Below are 19,256 nucleotides of genomic sequence, written 5' to 3' on the forward strand. Positions count from 1 at the left end.
TATTAGTCCTTATTTATCAACTCTTTCCTGGGTTTCGTAACAACGACAACTCTTTGATTTTTAAAGAAGTATTCTATTTTAGTACTGTCGTGTAAGTTGATTACCGCAGGATACAACACTGCGCTCGGCACTTATGTCATGAAGTATTCAGAGCCCGTGAGCCATCAATTTGATTGGTGTTTTCAGCGTTTAGAAATGCACTATGTAATTTTGTAAATTGCCACAGTTTGATATTTACATGTCAGGCTGTCATGTTGACTTGTCTAGATTGTCGTTGCATCGTGCATTGACCAGGCTAGGCAACTATATTTCTGGCTTGTCTTGTCAAAATCTAGTGACTCTAATTCTGGAGTCTTGTTTAGTGAGTCCCACTCAAGGCTTCGCGACCTAAATGCTTGCATAATTCAAAACTTCAGCTCTTTCGTTTCCACCACCAGTCGACTTGGTAGGTACCTACTATTACTATTTTACACGGCATTTCTTAGTTTATGGCCACCTTAACACAGTAATCGGCTACTTTATATAGCCTTCATTATTTCTCTATACGTGTTACACGAATAAATATACGGTTTATTTCAAATAGTGGGGGAACTTTTCAGCGCTATTGAGATTGACCGGTGAAGTGACATCAAATGCAGCATAGTAATAACAGTCTAGGGGTGACGTGGAATTGTGCTGCAAAAGCGCTGGGAGCGTGCGACGTGCTCAGCATGGGATGTCAGCTTGCATCAACGGCCCCGTTCTAACTACTTAATGAGGCTGGTTTAACCTTTTTTGAATCGTGCGCCGACTCTTAATTATTCCACAGTCTCCTCCGCCTTCTTTATTGTTTTCTTGGACACATGATGTCGCCTTTAGGAATAGAAAAACCCAATCACAAGAAATCCCTGCCATTAGAGTCGAAGTTTCACATTTCTTCTGCTTGGGAAAGATAAAACGGAAAGGGACCTAATGAGAAGACTCGTGTGTCCGCTAGTTGGCCCCAATTATTGTTTCACGTTAATCCTTGGTTTCAGCTGCTGCATCCACTGTCTATACTGAATGTATTCCCAAAACACCCTATGAAGTATTTTTACAATTCCGCAGACATAATCCGTGATACCACAAACGCCTGTATGAGATAGCACGCCTGGATTAATGTTTCGTCTGTTTGAGGTTAAAGGCGAACATTCAGTGATGTATTGCATGCGCTCCATTGTGTTTACCGTCGGCTGTCTGATATTTGATGCAAATACTGGTACTAGTATGCTCCGGCACGTTCTCCGTTCAGTTGGCCCTCAACATCGAAATTCTCACCTTAGCTCTCCGCGTATTATCGTAAAACTATTTCGGTATATCGCATTGAATACAGATAAATCACTTAAACTATTTTTTCCATAGCGTTTAGTAACTTCTCAAAATAACCATTACATATCAGATTTTATGACGTAGTAACAAATGCTTATAGAACAAAGAGTGCTTGGAGATTGTGACTCGGTCTTGTAATTCAGTTGGTTGGAGGCCTTTAGGCGAATTTAGACAAGGTACCAACCTTGTTTTCCTGTAGTTTTTAGATTTCTTATATATATTTTGTCAATTTATATTTTTTAAAGAATGAAAAAGACATCGTTGTAATCCAAAATCACCTGGCTTCTGCCGCATGGGAATTTTGGAATAAACGTCAGAAATTTCGTATATATAATAGAAAACCGATTAGTAAAACTAAAACAAAAGACTGATGAGGTACTTACAATGTCGAAACTTTAAATTTTACCAAAACAGAACCATGACTAGCTCAGCCAACGTCTAAATAGGCCCTTGATGGATTTGTTGGATGATTTGGCGTTTTTATCGCGAGCCCATCGGTGGTGTCGACTTAATTTATCTAATTTCCCTTCGATCCGAAAGCGAGCTTCATTAAATTTGTATTGGTCACGTTCATCAGAATTGAATAGATTTAACGTTGTATTTTTTCACAAAGCCACGCAGATTTCACAATAATTTTCTGGCCCGCAGAATTTATTGCCGTAAGCCTCGTTGGCGATACTAATAAAGCGGATTATTTAAATTTCTCGTTAGCGCCATACGTGGATGCGTGATTCAAAGAAAATCCCCACAGGTTTTGCCTTTCATTCAAATTATACCTAACTAGTACTTACTATGGCTTACTGGGTTTCTTTGCAGTTGTAATAACTAGTATTACAACTTTGACGATTGGCGCTATTACGAAATTATATGCTCATATTTCTTCTTGCTTGTTTTGGCAGGTGAATCAAATTCTACTCGTAGTAGCATAGCTCATGAATAGATAAATATAATTTACGTCTAGCTCCGTGGTCTAATGAAGAAAGAGAAAATAAAATGAAACATACAACTGAATTAACGGTAAGTGTAGCTCGGGTTACAAAGCACAGTGCATTCGCGAGAAAAAACCGCAAGAAACACGCCTCTAAAAGCTTAGCCCGATTTTCTTTTTTAGAGATAAGTTATTTGGCAATTTCTTTTTAGAGCAAACTTTAAATTGATTTTCTTGTGGAAGCTACACTATCACCGAGAGTACAGGCTTTGTAGATATCTAAACTAACACTACTAAGGCCATAAGTCACTGAACAAATTGAAAAGTCTGCTGGAAAGAGCACCCTTGCGCCCGTATCGCAGTTAAGATAAAAGAGGTGTGCTATCGATCCATCTCCGCACCAGTCCTGTCAGTGTGACCTATTGTCACCTTCTAGCTAGATTAGAAGCGGGGTTTAGTGGTTAAAGCGCCTTTGATTGAAAGATTCTAGGCTCGAATCCTGTAGATATTCCACTGATTAATTTTTGTCTCGGCTTTTTTAGCGGAAGGTGGCTTCTGCCTAGAGTCGGATACGAAATTGATAACTCAACTATTTCGTATTTCATTGCTTTAATTATATGTATTTGCCTTTAAAACATATCTCTGGTATGTAAAGCTGTTGTAGGCGACGGTCCTTGCTCGGTCTCTATTATGACCCAAAAAAAATATTGACGTTGTTCAGATTTTCTCAGATTTTAATCGAATTAAATATCGGGAAGGGTCTCCGGGTGGCGGGGTTATTCACGGTTGCTTTATCTTTATCGGCTACGCGTCCGTGACATTTCCACGCCCTGCCTTGTCGCATCAAATACCAACCGTGCCCAATGACAATAAACATAGGTATTCAACTATTGGACAATAACCTCTATCTCGTAAGACCAATGATAACAATCATTGGTCTTACATTATTTATCGTCTTTGAATTTTGAACACAAATTGTATATCTGCAACTTTGTTTCATAAGGTTTTTTCAATTTTTTAAAACTTGAATTTATATTATCTTCTAAGAAATATATAATCAGAAAACAATTTATTACCTACTATCATTTACTGATATGATACAATACGAAATACTGTAAATACATCTTCGTTTTAGATGACAAGATTTTGCAGGCAAAAAGATGCACAGAACAGTACAATGTTGTATATCCGATATTTTTTTAATGAGGCTAATGAGGTTAATTTCACCGGGGCTTAGAGTGAGTCGAGCGGTCTTGCCTCGCCACCACCGAATTGCGGAGTTAACTCGTCTGCAGTAATTTGTTCTCACTTCTCGCCTCTGCAACAATATGGCGAACGAAAATAAATGATACCCTAGCATCGTATACTATCGTCTGTGGCTGTGATTTTTTCACTACAAACGTCTAGATCTGACGATGTCGATATTAAATAGAAATATGATTTTAGTAAAACATAATTATTCGAAATTGTGTGCTTGAAATTGCCGCTGAAATAAAAGTAAATTGTTCTTCGGCCTCAAATGTTAGACGGACATAAAATTACTCACATTTAAAATGTCGTACAATTTAGGAAATATTTAATCTATACAATTTTTCTATTGGTCGTCACGCAACTGTATTTATTGCTTAGAACGCGTACCAGCAAATATGGGTTGTATTGTTTACTTTTATTTGTAGCATATTAAGAAATAGGAATATCGAAAAATCCGCACGATTCTCATGTTTTCATCGAAATTATCAACAATATAGTGGTTTGAGCCACTTGAGTAGTGTATTTAGGAACATTTTTCTTCAGATAAAAGAAGCTTTATTTCCTTATCCCTCCATGTAATAAAGCTATTCCGATGCAAAACAAAGTCAAATTTTCTTCAGGAATACATAATGTCTTTATTCAGTGCTTACCTATTTCTTAAAATAGCTATTCGGAGCGTCTGTTCTGTATGCATAATGTCTTATAGTCGATGAAAAAGTCGATGTTTTGAGGTCACTGCCACTCGCAGATAGATACCCGCCAGGTCGCTGTGCGCAAAGTGTAACTACTCAAATATTTATAGTTCATTCCATGTAGTTTTGAGCTTTCGTGTGACTTTACTTTTTCACAGGTAAAATGAACTAAAACTCTGTGTACTGTTCTATTTTTTTTATGAACATGAGCCAACTTCGATGAGTTTATTCGTAACTATTTATAACCCCATAACATCGCTTTGAGGTGATTCGGTTCGATACTACGATGTATGTTGTTGTTTTCTATTAAATATGTAATTCCCTAATTTTTTGGACACTTGTGTTTTGGCTGCTTGTGTATAAATAAAAAATACATGGCGTGTTTGTATGTGAGTCGAATGTATTCATTAAAAAAAATGTTTTATTAAGGTTATTCCGCCATCGATTTTAATATAGTAGGTACTTAAAATATAAGATGAGAGAATAGAGTTGTATTAGATCGATTGAAAAAATTCTATTTCCGAGAAGAGACAGATCTCGTCTGAAAACGGCCATCTTTTCACGTGGGTGGCTCGGCATAATAAAGAAGCGTAAATAAACCATTCCCAACAATTGCTGTAAATACAGGTTCATTATAAAGTTTATGTGAAAGAAATAATCTTTGGGAATAAAATACGAAAAAACATCCTGATAATATATATATAGGTACTCCGAAGTTCGTAACGTTTGGCTTTATTTATAGGTAGTCAGCGCAACGGTTTTCGTTTTTGTGTCGTGTGGTTCCAATAGAATAGAATAGAACCAATCCATATCCTCCTGTGAATGTCGTACGAGGTGACTAAGGCATATGTAGTCTAGTCTTATTTCTGATTGGCAACACTTGCTTTCCCAATGCGGGTTGACGTCAGGCCGATTGTAATTGTATAACTATGAAATCTTCAAAATTTTAAGTTTATTTTATACGCTGACCCCGGGCTTCACGGCGTCACAGCCCCGAACACCCACCGCCATATGTGGAGATGACAGAGTTAGCTTAACGTTTTTCTCTATTGTTACAGAAATCACAATGGGTTGCTTTGTGAGTAAAGACAAACTCACCAAGGAGGACATGGATTTCCTCAAAACCCACACCTCTTACGATGAGACCACTATTAAAGAGTGGTACAAAGGGTTCAAGGTAAGACGTATTCTGGAATCGCTATAAATTTGAAAACGACCTTTGCGTAAGTATAGAAGTTATGTAGACTAATAAGTATATTTTATTTGTTGGTATTGGAAACGATAGGCTTTGTTTAAACTAGAAACGAGCAAGGTAATTTTCATTGATGCAGGAAACTTAGGGAGAAAGACTTGAGGTGCTTTCTAAATAGAAGATTAATATTTTGTATTAATTTGTAATTTTATTGCAAATTTTCACAAAAAATACTGAAAATTTGCATGTTTTTTCTAAAGTTTCAATTTCATGAGTCGGAAAGGCGCGTATTTCAAATGTCACCTCTATCATTTTCAGGGATTCAGTTTCAACACAATATCTTTTCAGTTTCATATCCCTTGGGCGATGGAAAGCGATTCCCTTTTTTATTTTATCGAGATCGTTGCATCTATGGAATACAATCGCGTTCCCACTTTTCACCTCTGAGGACGGACGTGGAAAATCCAATATCCCGATCATCAATGTACATTTGACATCAGATAACACTTGACATCTATTTTCTCTATTCACGGGATATACTGGCAGTTATGAAAAACAGGGTTTAGAGTGTGGTTGTCGTTGCGTCACAATGGCGTAATGTGTTTGGTTCGCTGCGTCTCACTTCGAATCGATTCGATAGTGAGTGAACTGTAAAATATGTATAGTATACGAGCTGTTGCCCGCATCTCCGCCCGAGGTCAAACATATCAAATTCAATCGGCCCAGCGATTTAGTCATGAAAGCGTGACAGACAGACTTCCGCAGTTATAATATTAGTAGGATGTTCACAAAACCTTATCCCTTCCTAAACTTCATTCATCTTTTATGAATATTGTAAGAGTATGATATGGGTTTTGTAAAATATGTACACATATTTTGCAATGGCAGAGGCAATGATACGAATTGATGTACGACTTATTATTTGGGAGGTTGCCGCTTGGTGCAGACGATTTAGAACCTGTTGAGACGTATTTGTCTTAAACGAAGTTTTAGTGAAAAATCAGGGTGATCCGTAAATTCATATTGCAAAGAGTGTGATTCGTTGTTCCGGAAGCACAAAACACGTTTCATAGAATTGTAAACATATTATTTTGATAAAAAACGAATGAAAACAGCTGCTTATCTTTTGTTGCTGTTTTTATTTCAACACATTTAGCAATAATATGTATAATTTTATAGTAATCGTAAATGACCTTAAAAATCCCGTAAAAATAAAAAGGTACCTCAATTGGTTCTAATTTGTTAGTATTTCAGCTTAAAGCTTCATCCGTCTACATGTACTTTTAACTGGACGTATTTAATGATTTTAACTAGTTTTATTTTTCCATTACAGCAAGACTGCCCGAACGGACGGCTAACGCCGGCTAAGTTCGTCGATATGTACAAGATGTTTTTCCCCTCTGGCAATGCTGTCGAATTTTGCGATCATGTGTTTCGCACTTTCGACATGGACAAGAACGGATACATAGATTTTAAGGTACCTTAAGAAGAATTTAAAATTAAAACGTGTCTTGTTTTATTCATTGCTTCAATTGCGAAAGTTAATTAACAACTTTGCTCTAGCGACTGTTTTGAAATTTTAAATTTTCGCAATGCGATTTTATAAATTTTCTGTATTTCGGGGCTTTTGTACGGTCCGTGAAAACTTTGATGAACAAATTGTTAACTTGTTTTGTGTATCGAGGTGACTATGTTTGTTATAGGAATTCCTTCAGGCGATTCACGTGACATCTAGCGGGACTCCTGAGGAGAAACTTAAATGGGCTTTCCGCATGTACGATGTGGATGGAAATGGCGTTATAGATATCCAAGAAATGACGAAAATAGTTCAGGTTAGTAGGTTCGGTTAAGTGTCGTGCATACTTGGTGTAGTGGACTCGTAATGGGCGGCACTGGCGCTGGCCGAGCGGCGACAGGTAGTATGTGCCGCGTTTGACACATTTTCACCATTATTGAAACGAAATAAACGTCAATTGTTTTTTCCCCTAACTACGTGCGTATTATTTAAATAAAAAACCGGTCAAGTGCGAGTTCTCGCGTGAAGAGGGTTACGTATACAATTCTTATAGGTATTCCGGCAATCTATATTTAAGCAATGAACTATATTTTGTATTTTTAAGGTTCCGTAGACAAATGGCAAAAACGGAACCCTTATAGATTCGTCATGTCTGTATGTCTGTCCATCCGTATGTAAGTAGATGTATTCTGTGAACCGTATTAAGATTTTATTTTGCACGAAAAAAAAAACTATATATTTTGGCCCCATAATTAGAACTAAAACTCAAAAATATTTTTATCAAACCCATTCTATGGATAGGTCTTCAAAATTGATATTGAGGTTTCTAATATTTTTTTTTTCTAAACTGATAATTTGCGCGAGAGACAAAATGATAAAACTATGATAAAACTTAAAAAAATATATGATGTACATCACATGTGAACTTCCACCGAAAATTGGTTTGAATGAGATCAAGTAGTTTTTTTTATATGTCGTAAATCGTAAACCGCAATACGGAACCATTCATGGGCGAACCCGACTCGCACTTGGCCGCTTTTTTTTCGTAATTTTAGACTCAGTAGTTTCGGATATCATGGGGTTAACTCCACACTCTCGCCGAACTCAGGCACATCCCAACGCGAATCCGTGAACATAGCGTAATTTCGTAAAACCACTAGTGCCATCTATCCAATTTTTCTCGAATCAATGAATATTTTTTGCATAAAAGCAGTCAACTTTCGTCTTTTTTCATGAATTACATCGAAACTGTTATTTTACAATAATAACAAATATATTTGAGATCCTCATAACGAGCCCTTTCATTTGATATATGACACAATAAGGTTTGCCAAATTTTTTTCCTGATTAATTTATTTTTTTTACTCTGCATGTCTGTGTTTGGGTCATAGCCATCTTAACAAATTTCACCTGGTTAAGGTCTAGTAGACCAAACATAACTGACAGACGAAAATTAAATAAAATATTGTTTTAGCTTCTATTAGGCCCCATAATTATTTTTATTTAATATTTCCTATATACAGATATATACTTACCGTTTTATTATATGCATGAATGTAATAGATAATTGCATTCCCCATATAATGGAGAACCAATATTCGTTAACGGTATGCACTTACATATAAATCAAGGCTTTTAACTAGCACCGGTGGCAAGAACTCGTCCAGTCGGAATTGCCTATTTAATTAAGTGGCCATATTTGGTTTTACTGCAGTCTGCGACGATCATAATTGTAAGTGGGGATCGATCTGGCACCGCTTTAGGGCCAGCGCCGCCCCAAACGCAATTAACCCGAGGTTACTCGCATTATACAGAAAGCCTGTTGTTTAGCACGCAATTAGAGCCACGTTGTTAAATCGGATTTATCCGATTTCGCCGGTTGCCAAGAAAACTGCTCGATGACTTTGCTCTCGTATTATTACTCGTACCCGTGCTGTGATATTCAGCTGACGAAGTGAATTTTCCTCATTTTCCGCCCCATAGAAGATGTTCGTCAGATGTTCATCCCATATATCGTTCAACATTTATTTGCAATAATACGACAGTGTAAACTTAAGTTATATTTGAAATTAAGAAATTATGTATTCTAGTAAGGCACACAAAATTAAAACGTGTCTATTAAATAATATTTCTAAAATGGTCAAGTGCGAGTTAAACACAGGTTCCGCTTTTACCTTTTGAGGTACGGAACCCTAAAAGCATATAGAATATAAAAATTATTCAAAAATATTATCATTTAAAAACCTTTCGTCTCAATAACTACATAAAAATATGCCTTGTTTGAAATATATGGGTAAAAGATCAAAGGTATCTGAAAGGATTAGTTTCATTTCCCACGTGATAAGAGTAGAATAAACCTTTCTCAGAAAATATCAGCGATTACCATAGTTTGACGTTGGATAGTGCTAATCTTGTTATCTCCCCCGCGTTATGAAGTTTACGCGGAGTTCCCGCCAATGGAGACAAACAATTTAACTATGCTCTCGCCTGAGCTTTACTAGCTAAACGGATAAAATTTATATTCAAGCTTAAGAGATTAACTAGACTCCCTGAAGCGTGAGATTTTAACTGTTAATCTGATTAAGATCTTCTATAGCAATGTTTGTTTTGTCACCATTCTAGAGTTTCTCCTCCAAGTTGATCTTTCACCCCTAGATGAAGAGCTTCGTTTACGTCTTTGTCTCTCGAGACTTGAGGCTTAGTTTATTTTGTGTTGCTCAGTTTCAGGCATAGTAAGAAGTCATTACTATAGCTAAAACTTTTCTACTATTTCGACTATGATTTACGGTTACAATGCTGAATATTTCAGGCCATCTACGACATGCTGGGAGCTTGCTCGAGTAACCGACCAGCTGATTCGGCCGAGGAGCGTGCCAAGAACATATTCGCCAAGATGGATGAGAACAACGATGGACAACTCACTCAGGATGAATTCCTCAAGGGCTGCCTCCAAGATGAAGAGCTGTCAAAAATGCTAGCGCCCTAAGCGAGCCTAGGTCCTCATTAGCACGGCCCAGCCTCACAACCCCACCCTCCCTTGTTAACCTCACGATAACCCGACGGCGTTGTCTCGTCTACACGACACCACGCGCTTGGCGAAACAATTTACATCCTTTCACCTCGGATGGTATTAGGCTACCTGCGGCCTGCCGAGATTTAGTCGGAGAATACCAGCTTTCTCTTGCGGTTACTCATTGCGAGTCTATATAAAAACACTTACAATTAATTTTAATTGACGAAAACAAATGATCATCATTTTTATACTTCGGAGAGTTTTTTAAATAAATCGTTTAGACATTAAGTAATTTTCAGAATCCAATTTTGACATGCGAGTCTTCGAGTTAAGAATGTGTCGTGTTGTCGTGTCGGCTTGGCATGCGTACAGCTGGTCTTGTCTATGTCCATTTTGGCATTTTGTTCGACCATACATTTCGTGGTCGTACCTATTTTGTGGAACGATGGCCGGCTGTATGCCGAGAAAACGTATCGCAAGTTTTGATTTGATTCGTTGTTTACATAATGCGCCGGCGTCAAGTGCAGCCTGCATGTTTACAAAACAAAAGTCCACCATTTGCGTCCATCTTAACTGAATAAACTTTTTTCGATAATTATGTCGTCATAATCTTTATAAAAAATTACCGGTTTTCGAGCGTGTACAATAGTATCGTTCTATAAAAAGTAGTAGGTTAATAAATGTTTTGCATTAAACTCAAGAAATAACTAATCTAAATCTATCCTCAATATGGAAAATTTTGTCTCGCGAACAGTAAACAGTTCTTAGCTATACGCGAACTAAATCGATTTCAGAGGTCATGAATATGAATTTGCTTTCATAACATAACGTTTAAAGCCTTATATATTATCACCACGCAGGTACGCATGAATAAATAATATGAATTGGAACCAAATCGGCTATCTAGCCGACCGATTTGCGAAGCGTGTATAGGTTTATGCCACAGACTAAATACCGAACCCGCTGATTGCATTTGCATATTTTATCTTCGGCACGAAGGCCGCAAATTTCGGATGTTCGGAGCTACAGCCGGGTATTGTTTTATGCAACTCCTAAAGTGCTCGTGGCTCGTAGCTGTTTAGTTAATCAATACTTTTAAGGCCTATTTTGTGTCCCACTGCTGGGCAAAGGCTTTCTGCTTTTACAACTCTCGATTCTATACGGTTTCTCGCCATTTAGCCAAGAAGTGCTGGAAATGGAAAATCAATCCAATTTACATTACAATTTAAAAATTCAAAATTTAATAATATACCCATTCATGGTTAAGAAAACTTTCGATTAAAACACCTTTCAAAGAAAAATAAATTACATCAATTTTGATAGATAGGATGCCATGCCACGGATGCGTCAAACTTATGACCGTTTGCGTTAAGGATTAAAAATAGTAGATATTTCGTGTTAGTAATTGTGTACCTACATGAACACGAAACGTCCCTGAATGTCATTTCGTGAACGTTTAAATGAAGAATGCACTAACAGTTGCTATTCCTATAGAGCACCATTCCATAGTTGCACGAGACTAAGAGTTGCTATTCCTATTGAAGCGCTGTCAAAAAATCACTCGCGCGCTCTGAACACGTATAGATTTTTTTTAAAAGTTTGCATTTAATTTCTAACCTCGTCCTGATAAACAGATTAACTGCAAACACATGGACACTATTGGGCACGCTACCTTGTAAGCTGCGCTTCGCCATTTCTCTCTAATTATCTGCGACTTGTATAAAAATTGTAATATAAACAAAAAAAAAATGTAATGACGAAATTTGTCGTCATTGAATTCTCGAGTATTAGTAAAAAAAAATTAAATGTCCATTCCTATTGGTAAATGTACGTGAACGGTAATTGTATGTCAATATTATGTCGCTGTCGGATTGTCCACTTCGCTAGCCGTATAAGTACTGTATCCGAACCACTCACGATTTAGACATGTATCCTGAACTCTCTGAATCTTACTGTCCTATCCGACGGATGCATATTGCACGGTATAAACAATGTCAATCTTAATATTTTACTCTTAAGGTAACAATTAGTGTAGCTGTGTACGAACAGAATCGGTCAGATTGATATTTGGATGAATCGCGTAGTTTGCTCATAGCAAATATCACTATGCGTGGAGTTTTTTCTGTGTTGGCACCACCTACGCAATCTGATCCTTTCTGTGTATTTAACTCGAACTATATAATAAGTAACAGTAATGTTTAACCTGAAGTGAACATTTTAAAGGATATCGATGTTGTATTTACTCTGTTTGTACTATTCATTTATATTCGATGTACTTCTTCAGGATCTTCACTTCACTCGGTCGGCTTCGAACCGATGCCCAATGAGCTTGTTACCCCTTTCATCATTTAAGCTATACAAATTGTTTTGCCCTATTGTACATCTCTGTATACAATTAAGGCTATGACATAGGTATTTTAAATCTCCACTCTAGTAATAAAATTATATCATAAATTTCTATTCTATGCTGTGGTAATTTAGCATCTCACATCTTTCCCCACTGTGCCTTCTAGTTCTCTGTAAATAGTTTACTCATAATTTCTCTACTTTCCTCACGCTGTCCCAACCTCGCTATGATTGTTTGACCTTATTTATTTCTCATTTTTTATTTCCATGTCGCCAAAGGTGACTATATTGTAAGCAACCAAATCATTTTAGTATGCCCTAGTCACAAATTTAGGTTATATATTAGTTCATACTGTAGTCATTATTTAGTAACATATTTATTTAATGTAACCCGTCGGCTACATAAGCACTTAAAGGGGTCGCGGATCTAAAGTTGATTTGTGGTCACAGTCGAGGCATTGTGGTCATATTCATGATGCATTTGCCACCATATGATGATACGCACAAATCGTTTCGGTAGCACAAATTTAAACAATTTTGCTACTTTGTTTTAGTATGGAAACACTAGTTTTCACTCATTTAATCATTTGGTAGGTTTAAAATTTTATACGTATTTATTAAGCTGTACTGATAATTTCTCCTATATTTTTTCGTGCCCAGAATTGTATTTTAACTAATTTGAACATTCCACAATGTATTTGATTTATTTATTGTATAGTTTCTAAGTAATACCAATCGACTTTTAATTTTTATAATCATTCTGCTGCATTATATTAGTGCATACATTGTAGTGTCTGCCCGAAGTTCGACTTTGGTTACGGCCATAACCAGCCATCTATCGCCTCCGATCCAAAATTGCTTGCTTTCAGCAATGTCTGCAGTTATATCCAAATTCAAAATTCTCTATTCAACTTAAAATTTACTTAAAACTTAATCTACTGCCGTCTTCCAAAGCGCCGTTAAGAAGCGGCGCAATAAACTCCGCTGCATCCTATTCTTCAAAGACGTTAATTAACATAACTAAATGGATGAAGGACGAAGGTACATTATTCATAATGTCATTTAAATTTATATTAATCAATAAATTATTGCAAATTGACAAAACTTAAACGTTCGATATAAATTATAATTTGCGGCCGTCCAAATCAAAAGGGACCTTTGGCGCCCGACACTTACGCCATAATTACCGTTGTATTGTATTCGAACAAAGGCAATAAAGACTTAAGTGCCAGCCTTCATAAGGTCCCTTTTGATTTGGACGGCTACATTTGATAATAATATCATGAAGTAAATTAAAAGTTGTTATTAGGATACTGTCCCAAGCTTGGGCCAAATTTGTTAAGCCTCTGCAATTGGGTCGCAAACCTTCGGCTTCACCCAAAAGCACGGTCACAGCAAGGATAAAGCTCACTCTTTAAAGTAATCTTTGGCTGCGATTTCGGCTAAAATTCGACTTTCGATTAGACACTAATACAATGTCAAAAACTGTTATGTAAAGTTGTAATTTAGTTATTGAATGAATTTTAATATTTTATTATTTATTTTTATAATTTGTTTTTTACGAATGTTGTATAGTTTTATCGTCAAAAGTCATGTGAGAACTCAGTATGAATATTTAGAGGATAATAATTAAAATCACTGAAATGAATCAAAGATTACAATAAACATATAAAACTGAAGAAAAAATGACTGAATTTTATACAAGTAGGAAAGAGGGATCAATAATACTCATTTGGACCTGAAGGTTGCTCTTGTAGACAGGGTGTTGCGTAACATATCACATAATTTGACTCAAAATTGGAGTATTAAAAATGACTTGTTTAAAAAAACACCAACGTCATCATGCCATTTTATGAAATTATTGCGTGAAACGTAGCAACAATAAAACATTTTATCCTTGGTCAGTCGCGTGGCAATTATAGCTCAAACTGTTGTGAAACAAAAGCCACGCATTCCATGTATAAAAATCATTAAAATATACTGAAGAAATGAATGTCAAACAACATTTCGCAGTTAAGCATACATATCTCATTGAACGAGAAATAATATTTTACTCTGTTGCGTCAATTATAATTTGTATTGTTATGCGCGACCCAGGCCTATGTGTCAGTTGCTGGCAAACGGGGTTACTTGGTAGTCGATAGAATACCATAGTCACTTGACATTTCCAAATTTGTTTACAGTCATTGTCCTATAAACGGTCTAATTCAATAGTTTGCTTTCGTATCTAAAACTGGAACTATTCTGATTCCAATACTTTCTTCGACTAGAATTGGAGAAACTAGATTTAATGTTAGCTTACTGTTTGTCGTCTCTATAACTTCTACCACGAATAGTAATTTGGTCTTGAAACTGCGCACAAGGCAGCACAAAATTAAGCAGATTTCATATATTCTCTGTAGTGATTTTGTGTAAATTTATGCCGTATGTAGTACGCGTAAGATGTCTCGTTAAATGTGAATTCAATTTGTGTTACATTCTGGATGTGTCGAATTAAGATCTAGAAATTATGTTCGTGTAACGTTTTCTAATCATTTGTTCTATTTCAAAATTTAATTCTAAAGCCAATTTATTGTCTATTATTGTAATAAATTTATTGTATATTATTTTTAATCAACTCATGTTATTTTCTCAATACAGGGTGTTACAATGTGGTGTACGAAAAGAGCTGTAAAGCCAGATTTTTTGTCTCGATCGGGAGACGGCGTCACCTCATTCTGATACCCAGTATATTTTCTCAGGTTCCGAGAGCGTGAATGCGCCTGAGAAATAAATTGTAAGCCATATACGCCATATATGTGATGTTAAGTTTATGATATATACTGTGTATAATTATTTTATGGTATAAACTGTAAACGTATTCTGTATTTATTGTAATATTACGTTTTATCAGATGGAACTATTAAATAGTGGGACAATTTTTGCCATGATTTGATTATTTCTTATAAAACTCATATAGGCATTTTTGTTAGTTAGTTTTATGAGATTTGTTTTTTATATTATTGTTTAGTTAATGGTGCAGTGTATTTCGTTTTTTACTCTTTCTTATGCAAGAATAAATTCTCACTAGCAGACACGACATGTTTGATCGCGTTCTAAATTATTATAGCTCTGTATTTGGAAGCAGTTATATATACAATGCAATACTTAAAAATATTATGTACTTACGTTACACATTTTAATGAGTACTAAAAATCATCTTAAGAGTTTTTGCTATTTTCAAATCCCATCATTTGATAAAACGTAATAAAATTTATTCAATATATTTTCTTATCCGGTAATTTTACAATTTTATAGTAACAGCTAACAAGCACTTTATACTTCAGTGTTTATTTATTTCAATAGTCTTCATGTGTAATAGAATAGATAGATTGTAAGATGTAATTAGATGCACAACCGGTCAAAAAACTTTGAACAAGTAGTGAGTCCCTCGTGACGAAACAGGATGTGTTACTCCCGAATTCAGTCATGGGCCTATAACCTTCATGTATCAGATAAAATGCTGTCTTAGATTCTTAATGTGTAATCTTTCTAGAACGTGACGTGTGATAAGCCATGTATTAAATGTAATTCCGCGTTCCATGCATATGTGACATTCTAGCTAAAAAAAATATATTATTGGAATCCTTAAATTTAATTAAGTGTATATCTATGTATCCGATTTAAAGTATTGTTTAAGATAAAATTGTATTATTATTGTAATCATCATTCGAACAATGAAATTTGTCAATTCCTTAACATAGACGAATGTCGTTTACACATGGAACGCTATATTTCCGTTAGTTACTGTCAAAAATGTTAGTTAGATCAAGAGTTTATTTTTGCTCACAGCAACCTTGTATTCAATAATAATTTGTGTCTTGACAAAACTGTTTTGGTAAACATTATCTGCATATTTTCTGAAGAATCTCCAAGTCTGAGTAAAGTTTTTTAAAATATTTACAGTGCATAGTATACTCATTATTATCGAGAATGCGGTGTATTTTAGTGTAAAAGCGCCCTCTGGCGCCATTTTAGGTTATGATACTTAGGCACTTGTAATAGATGGAAGTAAACACATGTCCCCATAAAAGTCTCTGTTGTATCTCTAAGAATACATATTTTTAATGATTCACATTTTGCCTATTCATGTATAATATACAAATTACAAAAACAAAATAGTTGGTATTTTGTCCATTAATCCATTTTGGCATTTCAATCATGGTTTTTTTTTTGTTGTTAAAATCGCAGTTTTTATGAAGGCGTGATTAAATTAGCATGACTTCTGCTTATATATTGCTATTTAATTTATTAATATTTAATTAATTCACGTCAAGCCAAAGGGCACGGGTTTTGACTAACTCGATGATTTCCAAATTTAATTTCTAAAATTGTATTTTGTGTGATTTAAACCACACGCCAAAAACTAAACGAAACTAAATTCAAGAATAAATCAAAGAAGAGGATTGCTTTGGTTCTAGTATAGAAAATTCATTTTTCTCATATTGACTATTATAATTGCTTTTTATATTATATTTAATATTGACATTTATAATCTGCCAGTTTGTGTTATATTTTAGGGCACAAGATTTGTCTAACTAAAAGAGAGCTGGTTGTGTAACGTATCGTAGCGTCCTATTCCACATTATAAACAAACACAAAATGGGTAAACAAAATAGCAAACTAAAACCCGAGGTTCTAGAGGATCTGAAGCAGAACACCGAATTCTCAGGTAAAATAAATGTACATTTAATTTTTTATGTTTATGTTATTGATGTGCCTATAGTATTTCACATTAGCAGTGTACTGGCGGTTCCACTCGCGGCAAGACGTAATCCATGTCCCTCTCTAGCAGCGAAGGTTTTTACCCTGGGTTAAAATCCAGTTATCACCTTACATGTGTCATAACAGGGTTTTAACCTAGAATTGAGTTTTAACCCGGTCTTTCTGCTCTCAAACGATTACCACATTAAAAATCACTTCATTGATTGAAGTGATGTTCTGTTTTGACGCGAGAAAAGGCCAAAGTGATAAATAAACACACTTTCACATTTATGAAATTGAAATTACTTCAACTTCTTTTCTCTCACTTGCTTGAAACTACGCATTTTCACACTGCACTAGTTTCCATTAATATTAATAACTATTTTTGTGTGGCTTAACGGATGTCTCTCATTTGTATATTTTATCCTTATTTTTATAGATGCCGAAATCCAAGAATGGTACAAAGGATTTCTAAAAGATTGTCCTAGTGGACATTTGTCGGTAGAAGAGTTCAAAAAAATATATGGGAATTTTTTTCCGTATGGCGACGCTAGTAAGGTATGATATTATTTTGTTATTCTTAGTACTAAATAGAAAACATTAGGTGTTCGGAAAATGTTCATTCCTCTCAGTGGGCTCTAACCCGTGTAAATTTCCAATTTCGGGTCATTTAACTGTTTTACACTCCATAACCTCCAATGGATATCGTATGAGGGGCATAAAGAAATATAATAGCTGATAGGAAACAATAGCATTCTTAAGGTTGAAGTCACGTGGTTTTAAAATTACAACCGAATTCAAATTGGTTTATTTTTAAGCAGACCCCGGGCTTCGCGGCGTAAATGAAACCGGAAACAGACGAGCATGAGAGAGAGAGTTAAGTAAGAACTTAGTAAGATTTTCCAGGTTCTTTATTTAATTAAACATAAATAAATATGTATCACATTTACTAAATTAATCGTGTAAGTAATAAATAAAAATTACAAAAAATCTGCGGTACAGTTTGCAGAGCACGTGTTTCGAACGTTCGACGCGAACGGCGATGGCACCATCGACTTCCGGGAGTTCCTATGCGCGCTGAGCGTGACGTCACGGGGCAAGCTTGAGCAGAAGCTCAAGTGGGCCTTCTCCATGTACGACCTCGACGGGAACGGGTATATCTCGCGGCAGGAGATGCTCGAGATTGTCACTGTACGTCCCGTTTCATTGTTTTTATTGGTTATATAGACGTCGACAAGGATTCCAATGTTCTGTCAACTAGGGTTGCCGAAGTGTAGACGAAGTATTAAAGTGGACTCTGGGACAGACTGATTGTAGAAACTGGGAAAACGCTCAGATGAGAAAGAGAGAGACAGACACTGGAAATGGAAAACGGAGCGTAGGCTTTTAGTTGGGTCGAGGTTGTAAAGGATATTGCTGGTAAGAACTAGATAAGGTTGGCCCAGATTAGAGAAGGGTGGCGTAGACGGAGGGAGTGAGAGCGTGAGAGATATATATGCTGGTCCGTTTTTTCTGGTGAAATTAACTAATGAAATAATCGGACTTAAAGACTAGGTCAACCCAGCGCCACCGTCACATTTTTAATGATTTCTGAACGTTTTTGTTCACACAACAAATGTGTCGTCCTACCACACGTATGAAAATAATGACCTTACCTAATTTGAATGATAAAAAATGTGATGATTTTTTGTTCGTGGCCAATTTATTCGCGAATAAATTAGTATTAATAAACAATTGAAGCGGTGGTGGTGTAATTGTTAAGAACCCCGCCTGTGGATCGAAAGGTCCCAGGTTCGAATCCTACTCGTGTGACATGAGTTTGTATATAGTAGTTTTCATCGATTACCACTTGCTTCTGGTGAAGAAAAAAACATCGTAAGGAAACCTGCACACTTGTTGGTTATTAACCTATTACCACTCTATTAATAATGCCAAGAAAGTTATTACTTGTTTTTCATTCCATGTAATGACCACGTTCCTCAGTCCACGACTATGAGGAAGAAACTATTTATGAACAATTTATTCGTAACTAAATTTCGCCATGAATAAATCATTCGTTATTAAGATAAATTTTGCCCATCTTTGAGTTTAATGGTGTCGTTTAGTCAAAAAATATCACCAAGAATCTGTTTTAATATACAGGTTTTGCATTTTCGTACATAAAATATTTTTTAATCACATTATACCTTATTGACTTAAAAGCCCTGTTTAAATTTCAACATTTACAA

The 19,256-nt window shown here is 35.8% G+C and overlaps 2 protein-coding genes across 6 annotated transcripts in view; both read left to right on the forward strand.

Moving 5' to 3' along the window:
• The window catches only part of LOC128683013 (uncharacterized protein), an 82,462-nt gene extending 66,019 nt beyond the window's left edge, over positions 1-16,443 (forward strand). For all 5 annotated transcript variants that reach the window (XM_053768150.1, XM_053768153.2, XM_053768154.2 and 2 more), the window contains exons 2-5: positions 5,277-5,395; positions 6,744-6,887; positions 7,114-7,242; positions 9,736-16,443. In XM_053768150.1, coding sequence (XP_053624125.1) covers positions 5,277-5,395; positions 6,744-6,887; positions 7,114-7,242; positions 9,736-9,912 — 569 coding nt within the window. In that variant the 3' untranslated portion in view covers positions 9,913-16,443. The remainder of the gene's footprint in view (positions 1-5,276; positions 5,396-6,743; positions 6,888-7,113; positions 7,243-9,735) is intronic.
• Positions 1-19,256, forward strand: part of Nca (Neurocalcin) — a 95,895-nt gene that overhangs the window by 66,218 nt on the left and 10,421 nt on the right. The window contains exons 2-4 of the mRNA XM_053768155.1: positions 16,845-16,996; positions 17,468-17,586; positions 18,031-18,219. Coding sequence (XP_053624130.1) covers positions 16,927-16,996; positions 17,468-17,586; positions 18,031-18,219 — 378 coding nt within the window. The 5' untranslated portion in view covers positions 16,845-16,926. The remainder of the gene's footprint in view (positions 1-16,844; positions 16,997-17,467; positions 17,587-18,030; positions 18,220-19,256) is intronic.

This window comes from Plodia interpunctella, chromosome Z (genome assembly GCF_027563975.2).
Source record: "Plodia interpunctella isolate USDA-ARS_2022_Savannah chromosome Z, ilPloInte3.2, whole genome shotgun sequence".
Taxonomy (NCBI): Eukaryota; Metazoa; Arthropoda; class Insecta; order Lepidoptera; family Pyralidae; genus Plodia; species Plodia interpunctella.